This window comes from Ochotona princeps, chromosome 10 (genome assembly GCF_030435755.1).
Source record: "Ochotona princeps isolate mOchPri1 chromosome 10, mOchPri1.hap1, whole genome shotgun sequence".
Lineage (NCBI taxonomy): Eukaryota > Metazoa > Chordata > Mammalia > Lagomorpha > Ochotonidae > Ochotona > Ochotona princeps.
In genome coordinates this window covers 983,346-1,004,335 of record NC_080841.1, presented here as the reverse complement: position 1 = coordinate 1,004,335, position 20,990 = coordinate 983,346, and the positions used below count along the sequence as shown (strand labels likewise).

The 20,990-nt window shown below is 56.3% G+C and overlaps 1 protein-coding gene across 1 annotated transcript in view; it reads right to left on the bottom strand.

Moving 5' to 3' along the window:
- Positions 1-9,823, bottom strand: part of RGL1 (ral guanine nucleotide dissociation stimulator like 1) — a 71,816-nt gene extending 61,993 nt beyond the window's left edge. Inside the window, exons 1-2 of the mRNA XM_058668938.1 lie at positions 9,736-9,823; positions 9,085-9,195 (exon numbers count right to left, since the gene is read on the bottom strand). Coding sequence (XP_058524921.1) covers positions 9,085-9,195; positions 9,736-9,762 — 138 coding nt within the window. The 5' untranslated portion in view covers positions 9,763-9,823. The remainder of the gene's footprint in view (positions 1-9,084; positions 9,196-9,735) is intronic.
- Positions 9,824-20,990: the final 11,167 nt, after the last annotated feature.

The following is a 20,990-nucleotide window of genomic DNA, read 5'->3' as shown; positions in this document are numbered from 1 at the left end:
CATCCCCACGGCCCACCTGCACACCTCTAACAGACACTGAGGAGTGATTCTCTACATCTTGGTGGATGAAAACCATCACTGTCCATGCAGAATCAAGGCCTTGAGGCAGCTCAGGGACCCCTGCAGCAGCTGCCTCAGAGCTGATGGGGGTTGATCGCAGCTTCTGGCTTTGCCAGGAGACAAGTGCCCCCATTTGAGCCCTTTGGCACCCTGGAGTGGGCAGACAGAGGGCAGTCCATGTGTGGTGGCTACAATGACTGTGCCAGCACGTGGCACTGGGGATGGAATATTCAATTGTCACTCACACTGCACAGGTCCAGCCCAGTGCCACGAGCACTGCGGGGCCCCCACGCCACCCAGGATGGCCTGAGAGACGAGGAAGGGAACTCAGAGTGGGCGGGCCAGGAGAGGGGTTCCCATGAGTGAGAGGGAGGTCAGACCCTGCTGACTATGTTTAATGCAAAGGAAGACCGGAAGGAAGAGGAACGAAAAAAAAAAGGAACTCGCAGGAGAGAAATACAAAGCAGAGAGGAAGCAGCTGTGACACACCCATGAAGGGAGATGGGCAGAGACCCTGCAAGCTGTGCTCCCAACGGGAAGGCGAAGCTGGTAGGCAGAGCCCATGTCCTAGCAGGGCCAGCGTGGGCCTGAGGTTCAGCTCATGAGTTCAGAGCCCACATCGCAGCCTGGCTTCCAACCAAGAGCTGACAGCCCAGCACTCCTCTCCACAGCAAAGCAAAGGCACCACACAAAGAATGGAGGAGATGACTGAAAGAATGAATGAATGTTTTTCTATGCAAGACCCTCCCTAGGATTCAGGAGGTGACAGCAGGGGCAGCACGAGACCTCTTCCTGCTCCCCACAAAAACATCCCTGGGTAAGCAGCCATCGGGAAGCAAAGCAAAAAGGCAAGATTGTTCTGAGGCTGAGCAAGAGCAGCAGAGCCCTGTGCCCAGTGTGTGCCCAGCATGTGCCCAGTGTACGATCAGCATGTGCCCAGTGTGCCCAGAATGTGCCCAGCGTGCGATCAGCATGTGCCCAGTGTGCCCAGCATGTGATCAGCATGTGCCCAGAGTGTGCCCAGCGTGCGATCAGCATGTGCCCAGTGTGCTCAGCATGTGATCAGCATGTGCCCAGTGTGTGCCCAGCGTGCAATCAGCATGTGCCCAGAGTGTGCCCAGCATGTGATCAGCATGTGCCCAGAGTGTGCCCAGAGTGCAATCAGCATGTGCCCAGAGTGTGCCCAGCGTGTGTTCAGCATGTACCCAGAGTGTGCCCAGCATGTGATCAGCATGTGCCCAGAGTGTGCCCAGCATGTGCCCAGCGTGATCAGCGTGTGCCCAGCATGTGTTCAGTATGTGCCCAGAGTGTGCCCAGTATGTGCCCAGAGTGTGCCCAGCATGTGTTCAGCATGTGCCCAGAGTGTGCCCAGCATGTGCCCAGCATGTGCCCAGAGTGTGCCCAGCATGTGTTCAGCATGCGATCAGCATGTGCCTAGTGTGTGCCCAGCATGCGATCAGCATGTGCCCAGAGTGTGCCCAGCATGTGTTCAGCATGTGCCCAGCGTGATCAGCATGTGCCCAGAGTGTGCCCAGCATGTGCCCAGCGTGATCAGCGTGTGCCCAGCATGTGTTCAGCATGTGCGCAGTGTGTGCCCAGCATGTACACAACATGGGATCAGAAAGTGCCCAGAGTGTGATTAGCACGTGCGCAGTGTGTGCCCAGCATGTACCCATCATGTGCCCAGTGTGTACCCAAAGCATGCCCAGTGCACGCCCAGTGTGTGCGCAATGGGAAGGAGCTGGACAGTAACAACAGAAGGGTTTACACACACAAAGACCCTCTGCACACAGTCTCGGGGTTCTCACAGATGCCACCAGCAGAAAAACACAGGGATCCCCCACTTCACATCTCAGGAGCAGGTCAGTGCAGTCCTGGGGCTCAGGTTTCACATAAAGCAGCAGCAAACATCAGACTCGACACTGATGCCGCAAGACAATCTGTCAGCGCATGAAGCAACGCTCCACTCAGACCAGCGTAATGCTTAGCACGCAACTTGAAACAAATTGTGTCCCTCCCTCCCACTTTTCCAGCAGAAACAGCAAACAGACAAGATGGAATATGATCTCCTGCTAAGTGCTGCGTTTTTTTTTAAGAATACAAAAGTAAGATCATCAACAAGTCAGCTACAGAATGACATGAGAAATGCCATATACAAATCCAGGAGCAATTCGGTCCTCCCCTGTGCTCAGCCAGAGCGAGCACAGAGCCGGGGACACTGCCCCACCCATGGCAGAGCCGTGCCCTCTCAGAGAGCGGGTAAGGTGGCTGGCAGGAGCATGCAGTACAAGCTGCTGATTCTGCCTCTCAGGTGAAAACTATGGGCTGACTCAGGGTGCAGTGGGGTACGGCTCAAGCCAGGACCTCACCCGGCAGCTCAAGTGCTCACGCTAACTGCACCAGGAAGGCCTGGCACATCCTGTGTCAAGGGCTGGCCTAGGCACAGTGCCCAGCAGGGTGGCAGAGATGAGCTCTGTGCTGGAGACCCTGCAGCTGCATCTTCAGCTGCCTCTCTGCCCAGGGGCTCCTGCCGGAAACACCCAGCTCCCATGGCTGCGTGGACAAGAAAGATCCAGAGGCTCTGGACCCGGGCGGCTTCACAGAGCCGCTTGTGAAAGACAAAAGCTCACATTATGGCCTAGAGCACAGCTGTGCACCGAGCTCCCCACACCTGAGGACAGAGCACAGCCAGCCCCGAGCTCCCCACACCTGAGGACAGAGCACAGCTGTGCCCCGAGCTCCCCACACCTGAGGACAGAGCACAGCTGTGCCCCGAGCTCCCCACACCTGAGGACAGAGCACAGCCAGCCCCGAGCTCCCCACACCTGAGGACAGAGCACAGCCGTGCCCCGAGCTCCCCACACCTGAGGACAGAGCACAGCCGTGCCCCGAGCTCCCCACACCTGAGGACAGAGCACAGCCGTGCCCCGAGCTCCCCACACCTGAGGACAGAGCAGAGCTGTGCCCCGAGCTCCCCACACCTGAGGACAGAGCAGAGCTGTGCCCCGAGCTCCCCACACCTGAGGACAGAGCAGAGCTGTGCCCCGAGCTCCCCACACCTGAGGACAGAGCCTAGCCGTGCCCCGAGCTCCCCACACCTGAGGACAGAGCAGAGCCGTGCCCCGAGCTCCCCACACCTGAGGACAGAGCAGAGCTGTGCCCCGAGCTCCCCACACCTGAGGACAGAGCACAGCCAGCCCCGAGCTCCCCACACCTGAGGACAGAGCCTAGCCGTGCCCCGAGCTCCCCACACCTGAGGACAGAGCAGAGCCGTGCCCCGAGCTCCCCACACCTGAGGACAGAGCACAGCTGTGCCCCGAGCTCCCCACACCTGAGGACAGAGTACAGCCAGCCCCGAGCTCCCCACACCTGAGGACAGAGCACAGCCGTGCCCCGAGCTCCCCACACCTGAGGACAGAGCACAGCCGTGCCCCGAGCTCCCCACACCTGAGGACAGAGCACAGCTGTGCCCCGAGCTCCCCACACCTGAGGACAGAGCACAGCCGTGCCCCGAGCTCCCCACACCTGAGGACAGAGCACAGCCAGCCCCGAGCTCCCCACACCTGAGGACAGAGCACAGCTGTGCCCCGAGCTCCCCACACCTGAGGACAGAGCACAGCCGGCCCCGAGCTCCCCATACCTGAGGACAGAGCACAGCCAGCCCCGAGCTCCCCACACCTGAGGACAGAGCCTAGCCGTGCCCCGAGCTCCCCACACCGGAGGACAGAGCACAGCCATGCCCCGAGCTCCCCACACCTGAGGACAGAGTACAGCCGTGCCCCGAGCTCCCCACACCTGAGGACAGAGCACAGCTGTGCCCCGAGCTCCCCACACCTGAGGACAGAGCCTAGCCGTGCCCCGAGCTCCCCACACCGGAGGACAGAGCACAGCCAGCCCCGAGCTCCCCACACCTGAGGACAGAGCACAGCCGTGCCCCGAGCTCCCCACACCTGAGGACAGAGCACAGCCGTGCCCCGAGCTCCCCACACCTGAGGACAGAGCACAGCCGTGCCCCGAGCTCCCCACACCTGAGGACAGAGCACAGCCGTGCCCCGAGCTCCCCACACCTGAGGACAGAGCACAGCCGTGCCCCGAGCTCCCCACACCTGCCACATACTCACAGGCAGCAGCGACCAAAGTGACATTCATGTGTGGCCAGCACCCAGCTAAGGGCAGTGGCCAGCAAGAGGGCCGCAGAGGCCTTGCTGCCCCTGCACAGTCCTGGAGTGGATGCCTTCCGCTCACAGGCAGCCAGAAATGAGCAGCCCAGTAGAGCTGGGGACCTGAGAAGCCACAAGGTGCCTCCCGTCCCGGCCAGGACCCCGCAAGCCTGGCTCTCCTCCATGGAGGCACACAGCGCTGTACACGTCTTCAAAGCCGGAGGCTCCTGCTAAGACACCCCCTCACCCACACCTGCCTGTCCAGCCTCTTCCCTCTGTTCCCAGTGTCCACCATGTCCACCCAGGACAAAGAACCTGGCCAGGGACCCAAACTACTGCCTTCCCCCAGCTCCAGACCAACCCTGGACATCTCAGACATAGACTGGCTGGGCCCCCAAGGAACAGGCCACTCCACTCTCCTCCTGACCCACAGGCACTGCGTTTATTCTACACAATGAACAGTGGAAGCATCAGTGTTCGGCTTTGTGTGTTTTGCCCATTTTTACATGAAACATGTCACTGTGAGGGAAGGGCCTGGCAGGGTACTCCTCTGGTTCCTCTTCTTTCTAGAACTTGGAGAGGTTTTCTTCCATTTGGATTTCACCAAGAATGAAATCTATCCAGAACATCCATTTGCTCAGTGGAGGAAGTGAGTGCCCCAAGCACACGCCACGTGTGCTTGCTGGAAGACACACACTTCACACCCAACCACGACAACAGCACACGCGCAGCAGGTTGGCGTCCCGGCTGCTCCGCTTCCCAGCCAGCTCCCTGCTGAGGCACCTGGGAGGCAGCAGGGGAGACCCGTGGCCTGGTTCATGCATGTGGAAGACCTGGGAGAAGCTCTTGCCGTTGGCCTTGGCTGCGTTCAGCATTTGGGAATGAGTGTGTAAATGGCAGCTCTGTGCCCTCTCTAACTCTCGAGGGCCTGCTGCTCGCTCCACACGCGCCCCGGCACAGCTCTCAGCAGGGAAGGGATCCAAGCGAACTTCAGCGCAGAGACTCCGACTAACGAGGGGCAGCCACCGCATTAGTGAATTCATTAGCTTAGAATCATGCTCGTTAGACTGAAATGAAAACACAACTTAGTTCACTACAGGTGCTTCCTAACTTTTGGAATGTACATCTAAAGTCTGAATTAAACATTCCAACACAAATGAATACTACAACCCACGCCCCATTCTCCACAGTGAGAACAAGGACAGCCTGCTATAAACCCACAGCTCCTCCAGGGCCCAGCTCCTCACAGCTGCGGCCACAGGGCAAGGGGCTGGGCACAATGCCTGTCGCCCCCAGGGGCAGTAAGGCAGGCACGGTGGCGCCTCTCAGATCTCAAAGGTGCTGGGAAGTGTTTCTGTCTGCCCTGTTCGGAGCTGCTGCGTTGCAGCGAGCACACGGACAGGGCTGTGAGCACTGCCTGATTCTCACACCCACGGCCACACCCACCGCTTGACAAGCGGGTATTCTCATGCCAACGGCATTCTAAATGAGACACAACTTCCTATTCATCAAGACAAGGGTAGTCGCTCAAAGAAGAAGGGATTTTGACATTTTATTCAGCAAAGCTCTAATAAGGTTCTGCCGTCAAGATGGCCACGTGTGTGTCCACAGTCTAGTGGGAGACACAGATCAGCAATCCCAACAGAGTGTGGTAAGTGTGTACAGCGAGACTCCAAGGACGCGTGAACACAGTCAGAGGCTCTGCCCCAGAGCTGGACAGCAGGTGCTTTTCTCAGTGAGGGCACCACGGGCAGCCATGCCGCTGAGATGCCAGGTGGAGTCAGCTCCCAGGGAGCAGCCAGGGAGCAGCTGGCAGTCACCGTCTCAGACCAGTCAGGCCTTACTGTCGTACTAACCCCCAAACCAGCTTCTCAAACAGATGTGCAGCTTCTTTAACTTCTGAACATCTGTTGTCTTCACCTATCTCATTGTCCTCCCGAGTCTCCGCCTGCGCAATGCTGCATCGTCACCAAGAGCCAACGTGGCCGACGGTGTGACAACCCCGGAGGTGGAGAAGGGGGCCTGGCGGCCCCTGCACAAGGGCAGACAGAAAAGTCACCTGACTGCCTGCTGACCGTCCACTCCCTGCAGCCTTGCAGTGCTGACCCAGCCCCAGCAACCTCGCCTGTGACGTGAACGCCCTCTCCTCCCGCTTATCTTATCTGAACGCTAACACATTCCTTCAGTGGATTCCAGAGCCAGCGGCACAGGCTCTGAGCAGGACTGTCTTCCTCTCCCACCCCTGAATTTGACCCTAGAGTGCAGGCATGGGGTCCCACGCAACGGAACGTGTCCAGCTTCACTCACAATGCCAGCTACGGGATCAGAGAAGCTGCTCCAGTTCTGACCCACCTGTCTGGACATGTGCCTGGGGAAGCAACAGGAGATGGCCCACCTGCTTTAGCCCCTGGACCCACGTGGGAACCCCGGTGGAGCTCCAGGCTCCTGGCTTTGGAGGTCATTTAAAGGAATCAGTCAGCAGAGAGAAAAGGGCTCTCCCTCATTCTCTCCTCCCAACCCTGTCACTCAAATGACTAAATCATTTTAAAAAACTTAATAATACTTGGTTTTTCCCAGTTATCAGTAACACCACAGTGCCAGTGGGCAAGACTGGCAGTGCCCGCGTAAAGAGGCCAGCCCTGGGAGTTAGCTGGTGGTGTACACACACACACACACACACATACACACACGTACAGATAAAGATCGATTGATTGATTGATTGATTGACTGGACAGTAAGCGGAGCAGCCAGGACACAAATCGGCACCCATATGGGATCCCAGGACATGCAAGGTGAGGACTTTAGCCACTAGGCTACCGCACCAGGCCCACCGGCATATTTTATAACCAAAGACACTGGCTTCATTTCAAAGATCAACTCAATATTAGATTGAAGGAACGATCAGAAATACCACCTAAGTGCTCTGGACTGCGTGACGTTTCTGCTCTTTCCAAAACCGGATCTCACTAGCAACAACATGAAAACCGCCCTGTCTCTCCGCTAACCTAAACAGACACGGGGTGCAGCCGTGCTCACCTCCTCGGACTACATACCCCGCACAGCTTCGGTGCACTTCCCTGGGGGGTTGTCCATCAGACGCACACCACCCTGACAACAGGCACTTCCTCACTGGAAGCACGAGCAGGAAGAGGCAGCCACGGGACCCCCTGCGGGCGTCCACTCCCCTACTCGTGGGCTGTGCCACGTGCCCGTGTGCGCCCTGGCCAGCAGCTTCATCACTCTAACAAGGACTTCCTTGGTGGAAAACAATGAATGAATGTCTTCCTGCCACCCTCCTCTCTCGCCTCCCCCCAGGACTGCTGTGGAGAGGCACTGTGGGGAGGGCACTGCAGCCCAGGAAACCCAACGCAGAGGCCAGCAGGTCCCCAGACACAAAGGTCTACCGTCACCAGGGCTCAGCGGACAAAAGCAGAGGTTCCCAGCACACCAGTGAAGACAGGAAGAGCCGTGGTGGGGAGCAGGGCCCTGAGGGCCGGGGGCAGTCACGCATCACGCTCCGTCCATCAGAGAAGCCCTACCCAGGCATCCTTGTCCTGGCAGTGGAGAGCTACTGCGAGCCCCGGGGCAAACAGTGCTGAGAACTCGGGGACAGGCAGGCAGGAAGAGGCATGCCAGGTGCAGAACTGTAGGGAGAATAACCACGTAGCTGTGATCACCCAAATGCACAGGGGCTTACATGTTTGGGGCCTGCAGAGCTAACCACTTCATCTCCCCAGGACACTGCTGTGTTTGACTGACAAGCATGATCCTTTGGAAGGCAACTGGCTCAGAACTCAGCAACATCCTGCCCTAGGGAGCAGCCAAACCACATCCACACCGCGTCCCGACAAAACTCAAAGTGATGACTCGTCGGAACGCTACTTCTGCCTCCCTGCTTCCCCAGCAGGCCTGCAGCAACACCCACACCACCCTCACAGCCACGCGGGGTCAGGGGCCTGTCGGAGCCAGCACACCCCTGCCCGCCCCACGGCCACATCCCACCCCGCGGGCCGCAGGGAAAAGGCCAACAGGAAGCAGTGGAATGCTTCTGTCAGCAGACCCCCGACCCAGGACGGAACTCCCCGAGGCACACGCTGCCTCGGGCCAGGGCAGCTCTGTTTCCGGTCCACACTCCACCTCCGGACACTGACGCACACACTCTCTATTTTCTGATCCTGCACACCAGGGCCGATGGGCTGCGTGTGCATCACGCCTACTGGTCTCGGAACCGGGAGCACACTACCCCAGCAGGCTTTCCACTCCCCATCCCTGCCCTCTGACTGTGGCCTCAGGACCAAGAACCCTGTCTCTCTGCTGCCCAACTGTCTCCTGCTCTCTTGACTTGGGATGTGTTTAGGGTTCACTGATGAGATTTTCACATCTTGGTAAAAGACGTCCTGCCAAAGGCACCGCTGCCCAGTGCTCAGAGAGTGCTCCAGGAGGAGGGGTTCTGGGCAGGGTGCATGTGCTGCCACCAGGCACTGTTCCTAGCTAGGGCCTGCCACCCCACCCCACGTCCATTTTCCACACACCTTAGGCTGCCTCCAAGGGTTCTCAATGATTGACAGACCGAGGGAAGATACTCTGGAAAATATTAAACACAGAGACAGACCCAAGGGGCTCAGCAGACACTGGGGAGACACTGTTTCTTTCCTAAGGCCAAGAGAGAGAAAGGAAAAGCCAAATGCCTGTGCCCAACAGTGCAAACAGCCGGAGCCCCAGTCCGCAGTACTCACCCAGCCCGAAGTACTCACCCAACCCACAGTACTCACCCAACCCACAGTACTCACCCCAGCCCACAATACTCACCCAGCCCGCCGTACTCAACCCTGCCCGCAGTACTCACCCAGCCCACAGTACTCACCCCCAGCCACCGAGCCCCCTTATTGGCAGCCTGCTGAATCTGAACTCTCTTGAGGGTGACGTGGTAAACAGCGCCTTCCTCTACCTCTTCACCCCAGTCCTGGATGGAGCTCTGCCAGAAACAGGAAAAGCAGAAAAAGTATTCCCTCTGGTAACTGCAGTCAGTCAGCAGCTAAGTGCTAAAGCCCCTCCCAGGGATCCCCTGGTCCTGTGGGAGGACCTGCAGGTTCGCCCAGCACCCTACACTCAGTCAGAAGTCATACGGGTGTGCTGCAAGGTCTGTTCTTCCCGAAGCGGCCACAGTTCCCCACAGTTCCGTCCTGATTCACTCCTCCCCCCCTTAGTGGAGGAACACCGACTGATCTGCAGAAAAAGTTTGTGCTTTTCCAAGTGCCTCCGCCTGGGACACAAACAGGCATTTCATGGCCAGTCCTCACTCTCCGGGGGCGGGGGTGGAGTGGGTGGATGTTGAGTTCTCCCTTCTACAAGAGACCCCTGCGTGGCCCCAGTCCCGGGCCGCAGCTCCTCGCTCCCTCCCTCCCCAGGCCCGCGGACACACAGGGGGCAGCAGAGCCCAGGAAAGTTGGCTCCCATCCCGACCCAGCGCCCTGGGCTGCGGAGCCTGAGGACAGCAGGAGCAAGCCCTAATTACCATTTTATCCAGCCACGGCAGTCGCATTCTCAGGGATCACTCGGGGGCAAGAGTGCGGCATGATGTGCCCCGCGCTGCGGACCCCGCGGTCTGCGACCCAGCGTCGCCCTGGGTCTGGTCCCGCCCGCCGTGCGCTGCGGTCCGGCCCGCGCTGCGCACACATGCGCTGCCCGGCGGGCCGCCACAAAGGGAGCAGACTCCTCCCCGCCAGCTCCGTGATGTCAGCTCCCCTGCTAAACCCCACGGACAAGTACGCAGGAAACGCCTGCGCTGGCGCTCGAGAGGACAGTCGGTCTGAGGAAGAGCCCTCCCCGGGGCCAGGGCGCCTGAAGGGCTGGGGGCACACACCGGTGCCTCGCCCCCTTCGCTTCTCTGTGATCTCTGGTGAATTCAGCATAACTGAGCGCTGACCCCAAATGACAGCAGCGATCCTGGAACCAGAAAGTCCTCCATTAGGGTGAGTCCCTGAGTATCCCCCAGCTGAGGAGACAGCTACAGCGGCTGCATGTGGCTCAGCACGTAAGGCGCTGCTTGGTCCACTTCCGCTCCCTGCAAATGGACTGTGGCAGCAGTGGAAGACGGCCAGAGTGCGTGCCCTGCCTCCCTCGTGGAGACTCAGGTAAGCTCCTGGCTCCTGACTTCAGCTTGACGCAGCCCTGGCTCTTGCTGTCACTTGGAGAGTGAACTAGCAGGAAGCTCTCTCTCCCTCCTCCTCTCCCCTCGCTTCCTGCATCCCTGTCTGAATCTCTTCCTCTCTTTGTGATTCTTTCAAATAGATAAATAAATCTTTACAGGGAAAAAAAGATAAGCAATGTCTTGTACGTTAGCAGTGCACAAGTCCGGTCTCTTGTTAAGTTTATTCTAAAGTATCTTGTTCTTTTTGATGCTATTGCACATGGAACTGCTTCCTTAGCTTCATTTATATTGTTTCTTGTTAACATATAAGCAGTCTTAGGAAAGTTCATGAGAATGCGAACTGCAGCAAGTGCTGCTCTCACAATGTTGTTCTGCCGAAACAAATTCACCTTTGAATTTTGTTGTTCCACAGACTTTCCAAACAATCCTCATACAGAAATGCGCTGATTCTCATCAGCTACTTTCATAGTGAAGTTTTTGCTGCATTTATTGTTTACAGCAGGGCTCTGTCTTTATACGGATAAATATCTCATGTTTACGGGCTACACACAAGGTATGGCAAGTGTCTGTAACAGTCAAACCTCCACGAATTCAACGCACTGCTGTCAAAATCCCAACCACATTTTCAAACAAACAGACCAATAATCACCCCAAGATGTCTATGGAGCCACAGAGAGCCCCGGCAGGCAAAGCAGCGTTGAAACCACTGGAGCCCCAGCGCAGGCTGGAGGCCTCACACTTCCAGGCTTCAAATGTAACCGGACAGAGCGGTGCAGACACACAGGCAGACCAGACCAAGGGGCGGCAGGTCATCGGCAGGCTGACCTTCAGCAAGCATGCCAGCAATACGCAACGGAGAAGCGACAGTTTCTTTAACTAGCAGTGCTGGGCACGGTCACCGTCCATGGCCAAATGAGGCTGGACCCTTACTGCACCCCAAACAGAAAAAGGAATGCGCCTGAGCACTGTGACCCCAAGACCCAACATTGAACAACGCTGAGAATATGGGGGAAGTGCTCTACGCTGGCCCTGATGAAGACTTCTCTCGCACTGAAAGAACAGGTAACAGAAACAAACAAGACTCCACCTGGCCAGGCAGCTCGTCTTCCCGACTCAGGAAATGCACAGTGCAAAAGCACCCCATGCAGTGGGGGAAGTGCAGCAGGGGTTAGCAGCCAGAGTCCATAGGAACTTCCGCAGGAAGACCAAGAATAAAGACACAATGATTCCATTTTAAAACAGGCAAAGCAGGGGCGGCATTGTCTAACAGGTATGGGCTCCGACTGCTGTCCTGGCAGCTCTGTTTCGAACCCCGTCCATGGCAATGCCTGGAAAAGGAGAAGCGGAGTCCAAGGTCTGGGTTCCTGCCACCCTGGCTTCAGCCTGGCCCAGGCTGGTCACTGTGGCCATCCAGGGAGTGAGCCAGCAAATGGAAGACCCGTCTGTGTCTTTCACACCCCCTCTCTATAGCTCCAGCATTAGACTTAATAGATAAATCTTTTTTTAATGGGCAAAGGAACCATCTGCCAAAGAATGCACACAAATGGCTGGCAGGTGTGAGAGTATTCAGCTTCACAAAGCCTTCAGGACAGTGCTAGTGAGCAGCCCACCAAGAGGTCACCTGACACCGCTTACAAAACAATACAAACAAAACAAAGGGTAGTGGTGACGGAGAGAAAATGGAACCTCTTGGGCCATGAACAGTGCATTCACTGTGGTCAGCAGGAGGGCCGGTGGAGAGACGGACAGCAGAATTTTCATACAATCTAGCGAGTCCAGCCCAGGGTGTCAACCAACAGACACCTGCCCACGCATGGTCACTACTGTGGAATCCACAAACCCAGTCCGTGGGAGCAATCTAACTGCCCACAAACCCAGTCCGTGGGAGTGATCTGAGTGCCTGTAAACCCAGTCCGTGGGAGTGATCTGAGTGCCTGTAAACCCAGTCCGTGGGAGCAATCTAAGTGCCCACAAACCCAGTCCGTGGGAGTGATCTGAGTGCCTGTAAACCCAGTCCGTGGGAACAATCTAGGTGCCCGTAAACCCAGTCCGTGGGAGTGATCTGAGTGCCTGTAAACCCAGTCCGTGGGAGCAATCTAGGTGCCCGTAAACCCAGTCCGTGGGAGCGATCTAGGTGCCCACAAACCCAGTCCATGGGAGTGATCTGAGTGCCTGTAAACCCAGTCCGTGGGAGCAATCTAAGTGCCCACAAACCCAGTCCATGGGAGTGATCTGAGTGCCTGTAAACCCAGTCCGTGGGAGCAATCTAGGTGCCCACAAACCCAATACGTGGGAGCAATCTAGGTGCCCACCAACATGAAGGGATAAATGAAACGTGGCCTACACATACCATGGAATACTCTTCCAGCTTTAAAGTAAGTGAAATCCTGCCTCTTGTGACCACATGGTGGATCTTGGGGACACTATGCTGAGTGACATGAACCAGCCCTGCACAGCCCTGCCTGCACGGGCACCTCAGGAGCAGGACGGGGTGATGAGTTGCTCTCAGGGTACACACAGCAGACTGAACATGAGCAAGCTAGAGCTTTGCACAACACTGTGTTCACAGTCAACCAACAGCCCCCACCGAGCAGGGAAAAGGCGACCCAAACGAATGAGGATGTTGCTGGGCCCAGCTCTGGGTCACCAGGCCTGCTGGCACCACACTGAGAACACAGCGTGACCAGAGAGAGTCTACAGGAGCGTCCAGCTGGAGGGACAGTCTCACCACAATGAAGAGCAAACAGAAGCTAGTGTATAAATTCTTCAAGATAATCTATCTAGAGGTGAAAAATCTGACCCCACTCCCTACTAATGCACCTGGGAAAGCAGCGAAGGATGGCCCAAGCACCCTGCCACCCACATGCGAAGCCCGGATGGAGCTCCAAGTTCCTGGTTTCAGCCTGAGCAGCATCAGCTGCTGTGGCTGATTTGGGGAGTGAATCAGTGGATGGAAAACTTACTCTCTCCCTCTTTCCAGGAAATACATAAATCTTTTTTAAGAAGTATAGATCGTATAGCTTGTATTGTCATTCTTTCATTCCTTGGCCTGCGTGATGCTACATCTTCTGAAATTTAATCCAACCTCTACGCAAGAAGTGAAAAGGTACCAAAACTATGGCCGAATGTACGTGGGTCTACAGGGTGACAGGGAGTAACTCTCAAGTGCCGGCTCAACGACACCACGCTAGCCAGCTGAGCTTCCTCTCACTTGTGGATGACTTGGTGCCTGCCAGTCGGACCCTCACTCCCATCACCTTGGCTGCACACGGCACCTGATGGCGGCTGTGCCAGGAACGGCAGAGGCACTGCCTGGAAGCGTGGCCCTGTCTCCCTTCTGCCTCTTCCACTGACTCTGGGTGCTGTGGCTGCAGTCAGTCTGCTCGTTACATTCTGGCCTGGGTATACAGATTGTTTCCAGGACACAAAGTAAGGGCAGTGGAAGTATAATGGATATTGGACTTGGGGAAAAGTACTTTAAAAAATGTGTTTCACAACATATATATCTGATAAGAGGTAAATAAACTCCATTTTAGGAAATGGGCAAAGGGCCTAAATAGATATTTTTCCAAAGAAAATGGCAAATGTCCAAGAGACATGTGAAAAAATACGCAACACTACTAAGTATTAGGGAAATATAACCTGACTACAGCACACCTGCTAATGGGGATGTTAGCAAAATAAAACATCACCTACCTTAGTTAGAGCAGGGGGGGAACTCTGATGGTCATCTGTGTTAGTGAGAGTGGGGGTGACTCTGATGGTCATCTGTGTTAGTGAGAGTATGGGGGGGACTCTGATGGTCATCTGTGTTAGTGAGAGTGGGGGGAACTCTGATGGTCACCTGTGTTAGTGAGAGTGGGGGGGGGACTCTGATGGTCACCTGTGTTAGTGAGAGTGGGGGGGACTCTGATGGTCACTGTGTTAGTGAGAGTGTGGGGGGGGACTCTGATGGTCACCTGTGTTAGTGAGAACAGGGGGAACTCTGATGGTCACTGTGTTAGTGAGAGTGGGTGGGGACTCTGATGGTCACCTGTGTTAGTGAGAGTGTGGGGGGGACTCTGATGGTCACCTGTGTTAGTGAGAGCGGGGGGGACTCTGATGGTCACCTGTGTTAGTGAGAGTGTGGGGGGGACTCTGATGGTCACCTGTGTTAGTGAGAGCGGGGGGACTCTGATGGTCACCTGTGTTAGTGAGAGTGTGGGGGGGACTCTGATGGTCACCTGTGTTAGTGAGAACAGGGGGGACTCTGATGGTCACCTGTGTTAGTGAGAGTGTGGGGGGGAACTCTGATGGTCACCTGTGTTAGTGAGAGCGAGGGGGACTCTGATGGTCACCTGTGTTAGTGAGAGTGTGGGGGGGACTCTGATGGTCACCTGTGTTAGTGAGAACAGGGGGAACTCTGATGGTCACTGTGTTAGTGAGAGTGTGGGGGGGACTCTGATGGTCACCTGTGTTAGTGAGAGTGTGGGGGGGGCTCTGATGGTCACCTGTGTGAGAGCGGGGGGACTCTGATGGTCACTGTGTTAGTGAGAGTGTGGGGGGGACTCTGATGGTCACCTGTGTTAGTGAGAGTGTGGGGGGGGACTCTGATGGTCACCTGTGTTAGTGAGAGCGGGGGGACTCTGATGGTCACCTGTGTTAGTGAGAGTGGGGGGGACTCTGATGGTCACCTGTGTTAGTGAGAGTGGGGGGGACTCTGATGGTCACCTGTGTTAGTGAGAGTGTGGGGGGGACTCTGATGGTCACTGTGTTAGTGAGAGCGGGGGGGACTCTGATGGTCACCTGTGTTAGTGAGAGCGGGGGGACTCTGATGGTCACCTGTGTTAGTGAGAGTGGGGGGGACTCTGATGGTCACCTGTGTTAGTGAGAGTGGGGGGGACTCTGATGGTCACCTGTGTTAGTGAGAGTGTGGGGGGGGACTCTGATGGTCACTGTGTTAGTGAGAGCGGGGGGGACTCTGATGGTCACCTGTGTTAGTGAGAGCGGGGGGACTCTGATGGTCACCTGTGTTAGTGAGAGTGGGGGGGACTCTGATGGTCACCTGTATCAATGTATTGTCAAAATGCAAGCTGTTGGCACTGAGACCTCACTACGGGATGTCTTTGTCTTCACTCAGCGCAACCTCTGTTGCGGCTATTCCAGCCGTGGCGACCTGAGGCCAGCCAAGTCACCTCCTCCCGTGTGGACTTTCAACCCTGCCACGCTGGGTTAAAGATGAACAGCTCTCCAAACACCTCCTCAGCAGCTCAGGGGAACACCCTAAGGGGGAACCCAAGCAGTAGGTTCTTCCACTCCGGCAAGCCAACGCCAGTCCTCCTCCAAGGAAAGCAGTGGACCAGAGAACAGAGAGCAAGGACACAAGAGCCCTAAACCCAGCGCGCAGCCAGCGCCAGGCAGAGGCACGGAGCTCCTCCTGCACAGCGCGCCATGCTCTTCTCAGTGGCAGGAGGCTAGGCACAGGGCGGCTATTTGCAACCTCACCTAATGAGCATTATTACCTCAACTAATTAAAGAAAAAAGGACAGCCCGTCAGAAATTTGTCGCCATTGCTAACAAGATCAAAAACAGACAACAGTCAGCCCAGTCACCAGGCGCGCTGCATGCTACGTAATAAAACAGCAGTAAAATGAGACCCAGGCGACTTGACGCCATGGAGCGCTTTGACGGAGGTTCTGGGCGGAGTCACTGGGCACCCAGCCAAGCCAGGTGTTTCAGGGCTGAGAAAATCTCCTCTTGCACCGTCATTTAGAACAGAACATGCTACAAATCCAGACTCACCAAAACCACTCTTCTACAGTGGCCAAGCTGAGCTGCAGGCCACCAATGCCAGCGTGGCCAGCCCGTGAGACACAGGGTCGCAACACTCCCGACACTCCGCTCACTGGAGCAGCACTCCGCAGGAGACACCATGCAACACAGCCCCCAGCACAGCTCCCAGCACAGCTCCCAGCACAGCCCCCAGCACAGCCCCCAGCACAGCCCCCAGCACAGCCGCCAGCACAGCCGCCAGCACGATGGCTGCCACTCCCAGCTGCTACCATAAGGACAAAAGCTGCTCTATCAGGGGCCGCCTGGAGTACCAGCCCAGTGGCTACATCCTCACCTTGCATGCCCTGGATCCCACGTGGTGGTTTGTGTCCTGGCTGCTTCATTTCCCATCCAGATCCCTCTGTTTGTGGCCTGAGAAAGCAGTCAAGGATGGCCCAAGTCCTTGGGACCCTGTACCCATGTGGTAGACCCTGAGAAAGTTCCTGGCTCCTGGCTTTGGATCAGCTCAGCTGTGGCTGTTGCAGCTATTTGGGGAGCGAAGCAGAGAATGGAAGATCTCCCTCTGTCTCTCCTCTCTGTATATCTGTCTTTCCAATAAAAATAATGTTTTTTTTAAAAAGCTTCTGTATTAAAATTAAGATCCATATTTAAGCAACTCAAGATTTTGTAGATTCAAGTCAAAACTTTATGATGCAGAGATCACAGCAAGAACCCTGAGCCCCGACACTGCTCAGGGAGCCCTCCAGGCACAGAGCCCAGAGCCGCCTTAGCAAAGGGCCATGCTCTCTCCCCTCATCTCCACCCCCTACGTGCCTCTCAGCTGCTCAAGAGCAAAGGCCGAGTCTAGAGGCAGGCACCCGGATCCTGGTGGCCCCTTCACAGTGCTGGACTCCTGCAGCCACTGCACGTGGGGCCCGTTCCCTGCACCGGAAACCTGGGCTCCCAGTTCCTGCTTCCGGCTGTGGCGCACATGGGTATTGAACCAGAAGGTCGGGGCGTTTGTCCTCGTGTTTGCGTGTGTCTGTCTACACCTACTTCCTTCTCAGACAAATAAATACATACCTGAGAAGTCTATGTGCTGCCAAGGCGTGGGATTGTGCTCAGGTGGTCTGCAATGGCCTCAGCTTTTTTATTCCCTGTACCTAGGTTCTGTTCAGTTCCTAAATCTGTCGGACTGCCTCAGTCAGAGCCTCTGCAAGCTCACTCCCCTGGGTGGGCCCCCCATCCTGCCTCCCATCCCCCAGCAGGGACCCCAGCAGGCACCCTCCCACACCAGGCTCCACTCTGCAGCTTTGGTACGGGCGTGATTTCATCCGTAATTGCATAGCTGTTGGATAAACACCTATGTCTCCTGTCAGGCTAAGGCGCTATCGAGGCGGAGGTAATGTCTGCCTTTCTGCCCGTAAGGCCGGGTGCAGGTGGCTCTCAGCACATCACAGACACGCAGCGAACAGGTGATAGATGACTAGGCACATCAATGATTGCTGGATAGATAGACGTATGGTCAGACACCACTCAAATTCAATCATGTAGATAAACCTTCGATGCTTTTTCAGCCTTGAAGTTGCTCACAGTGTGAAGCAGAGAAACGGCATGGAGCAATGAGTGAGGAAGAGTTCACAAAGTAGAGAGGAACCGGCGCAGAGGGGCGGGGCTGTGGGAGCAGCACAGACAGGAGCAGGTGCAGAGGGGCGGGGCTGTGGGAGCAGCACACAGACAGAGCAGGTGCAGAGGGGCGGGGCTGTGAGCAGCACAGACAGGAGCAGGTGCAGAGGGGCGGGGCTGTGGGAGCAGCACACAGAGCAGGTGCAGAGGGGCGGGGCTGTGGGAGCAGCACAGACAGGAGCAGGTGCAGAGGGGCGGGGCTGTGAGCAGCACAGACAGAGCAGGTGCAGAGGGGCGGGGCTGTGAGCAGCACACAGAGCAGGTGCAGAGGGGCGGGGCTATGAGCAGCACACAGAGGAGCAGGTGCAGAGGGGCGGGACTGTGAGCAGCACACAGAGATGCCCCACAAGGCACTGTGAGGATGAGCCACTTGTAGGCAGTTATGGTGCTTCCACAGCCAGTCCACCTGTGTGGGGCTCCCAGCCTGCCTCCCATCCCCCAGCAGGGCACCCCTAGCAGGCACCTTCACAGACTAAGAGAAGCCTGTTCGGGAGGCAGACACAGCTCTTGCACCCAACAGGACAGCACAGGCATACAGGACAGAACAGATGGTGTTGCTGGGTCAGCGGCCCACGTGTTGCAGGTGAATGAGCTGTGTTCAAGCTCATCAATTGGCACAGATGTTTTAGTTTTTTAAAAGCTGACTGAAACGATAATGCAATGGGTGAACAAGGTGACCCTAATCCTTATCCACGGGTTGACTTATGGCAGGGAGGGCAGAGGGGAGGCCATTGCAGACTCATGTAGGGCAAATAACTATGTCTGGGACAAGTGGGACAAAACAAGAGCTTTCAAATAAGCCTTAGTGGTGTTTGGCAAATATCGAGGTCACAATGTGACAACAGGCATCATGCTGAAGGACACCGGGTTGGTGAGAGCGATGAGCTCGGTCAGGTGGCAGCCACAGGCACACGAGGAGCGACGACAAGACCAAGCCTGGGTGTGAGTCAGGGCGCACTGTGCAAGAGTCAGAGTACAGCCTCCCACAGCAGCGACGGAACCAGGCAAGACCACAATCCCCGGGGAAAGAGGCCAAAGAAGAGACCGCACGGAGAGCCCGGAGCTCAGCACAGTCGGCCTTGGAGCCCCGTCAATGCGAAGCTCTTGTCCAGCACAACACACGGCCCGGACCTCGCGGGGGCTGTCTCCGTTTAAAAACATACAAAAGCTTTGAAAACATCTCTGCTTATTCTACTCATGACACTATTCAATAAAATGTAACCAGAGTTAATTTAAAGTCTCAGTGTGGTCAGTTACATAACACCAGAATTGCTGAACAGCTGAAATGCAGTGTTTTCCCAGAAATATTTGTCTTCTGGATGAAACCAGGAATGGAAAGTTTCTGCCTCAAAGGAGAACTTTTGAGAAGGCGGAAAGAAAAGAGAAACATGCGTAACAGAAATTCAAGGTTGGCAAAAATTCATCCAAATGTTGCAAATACAGTAACCACTCCCAGAGGAACACACAAAAGAACAAAGACAGTCCTTTCCCCCGTTCTGTGGCCTGTGTCTCAACGAGGCCATGTCTTCTTTAAGCATCAGAAAGCAGCCAAGCATTGCCACTGCCAAGAACAAAGTCAGGCTTCTACTTCTCCTTATTCTCCTGTAAAAGTGGCAGGAAGCACTCAGAGGGGCCCAGGCGGAAGCGCCTGTGTCTGGGACCTAAAGGGAGAGCCGCAGATTAAAAACAGGTTTGGTTTGGGCCGAGACAGGATGGAGCAGTGGCTCCGGCCAACCCAGTTTCCTCCCGAAAAGTACAGAGCCTCGACCTGGAAGGTACTGGAACATGCTAGGAGGTACTGGGACATGCTGGGAGGTGCTGGGACATGCTGAGGTACTGGGACATGCTAGGAGGTGCTGGGACAAGCTGGGGGGTGCTGGGACATGCTGGGAGGTACTGGGACATGCTGGGAGGTGCTGGGAGGTACTGGGACATGCTGGGAGGTGCTGGGAGGTACTGGGACAGGAGGTAAAGGGCCCTTTATAGGCAGTGCCTGTGGGTGTACAGCTTAGTTGGGGACCTGCCCTTAGAGACAGACGGAGTGAAAGGACTTCGCACGGGACCTGTTTTCCAAGCCCCAGGCTGGCCCCACCTGGTCACCTCATCTTGCTGGACTGGGTTGTTGGTCCCACTGGTGAGCACAGGGGCCGGAGTGGGGCTGCAGTCTGGTCTGGACAAGGCTACACTCTCCCTTGGCATGGATGTGGACTGGATCTGGGGTGTGCAAGTCTGGGCTAGACTCCATCACCCATTGGTGCTCCTGAGAACCAGGGAGAGTGTAGGACAGGCAGGGCTAGGTCTCTGCCCCTGCCGAGCCATGTGTGAGCTGTGTCTGGGTGTGAACAGGCTTGGCTGGGCTGTGGCACCCAACAGTAAGAACCAGAATGGGTGAGGCCCAGTCAGGAAAAGCTAGTGTTCCTGTAAGACAGGAGGAGGACTAAGCAGAGTTGGTCCATGGGCCCACCGGTGTGAGATCTGGTACTGGGAGAGGTTCTGATGGAGGAGCTTGGGGAACTCCTCTGTAGGGACACAGTCCCTGCAGGTGAGCACAAGAGCCAAGAAAAGGATCAGCCCAGACTAGGCCAGGTTACAGTACCCATGGACTTACCTTTGGCTCAGGAGTGAGGCAAGCCAGGCTGGGCCAGTTCATATCACCCGCTGCCAAATCCAAGAGCCAGAACAGTGTATGGATCATGCTAGGTCAGGCCACATACCAACCAGTTCACATTAGGGCTGGGACTGGGGACTGGCTGAGCTGACTGGGCTGTGGTGCCCCCCAGTGTGAGCTGGAACTGGGGCTGGCCAGGCTGGGCCAAGCTACAGTATCCACTGGTAAATGATGAGGTGAGGCAGGCCATGCCAGACTTAGCCGCTGCACCCAACCAGCACACATGAGACCCAGGGGAGAGCGGGTGAACCCAGTCAGGGGACTGCAGGGAACTCTCCTGCTGGGCCACTATTCCCACTGGTGAGTGGGAGAGATAGGATTGGCGGCAGACCTGCCTGGGCAGGGCTACAACACCTGTTGGCCTGCATGTAAGCTGGATCAGGGACTGTACCTACTGGGAGGTAGGCTGGGAGGACTGTACCTACTGGTCCATGCATAAGCCAGAGTAGGTGGTGATTGGCTGGGCTTGGCCGCAGCATCAGCTAAACTGTTGAGCTAAACTGCAGTACCACCT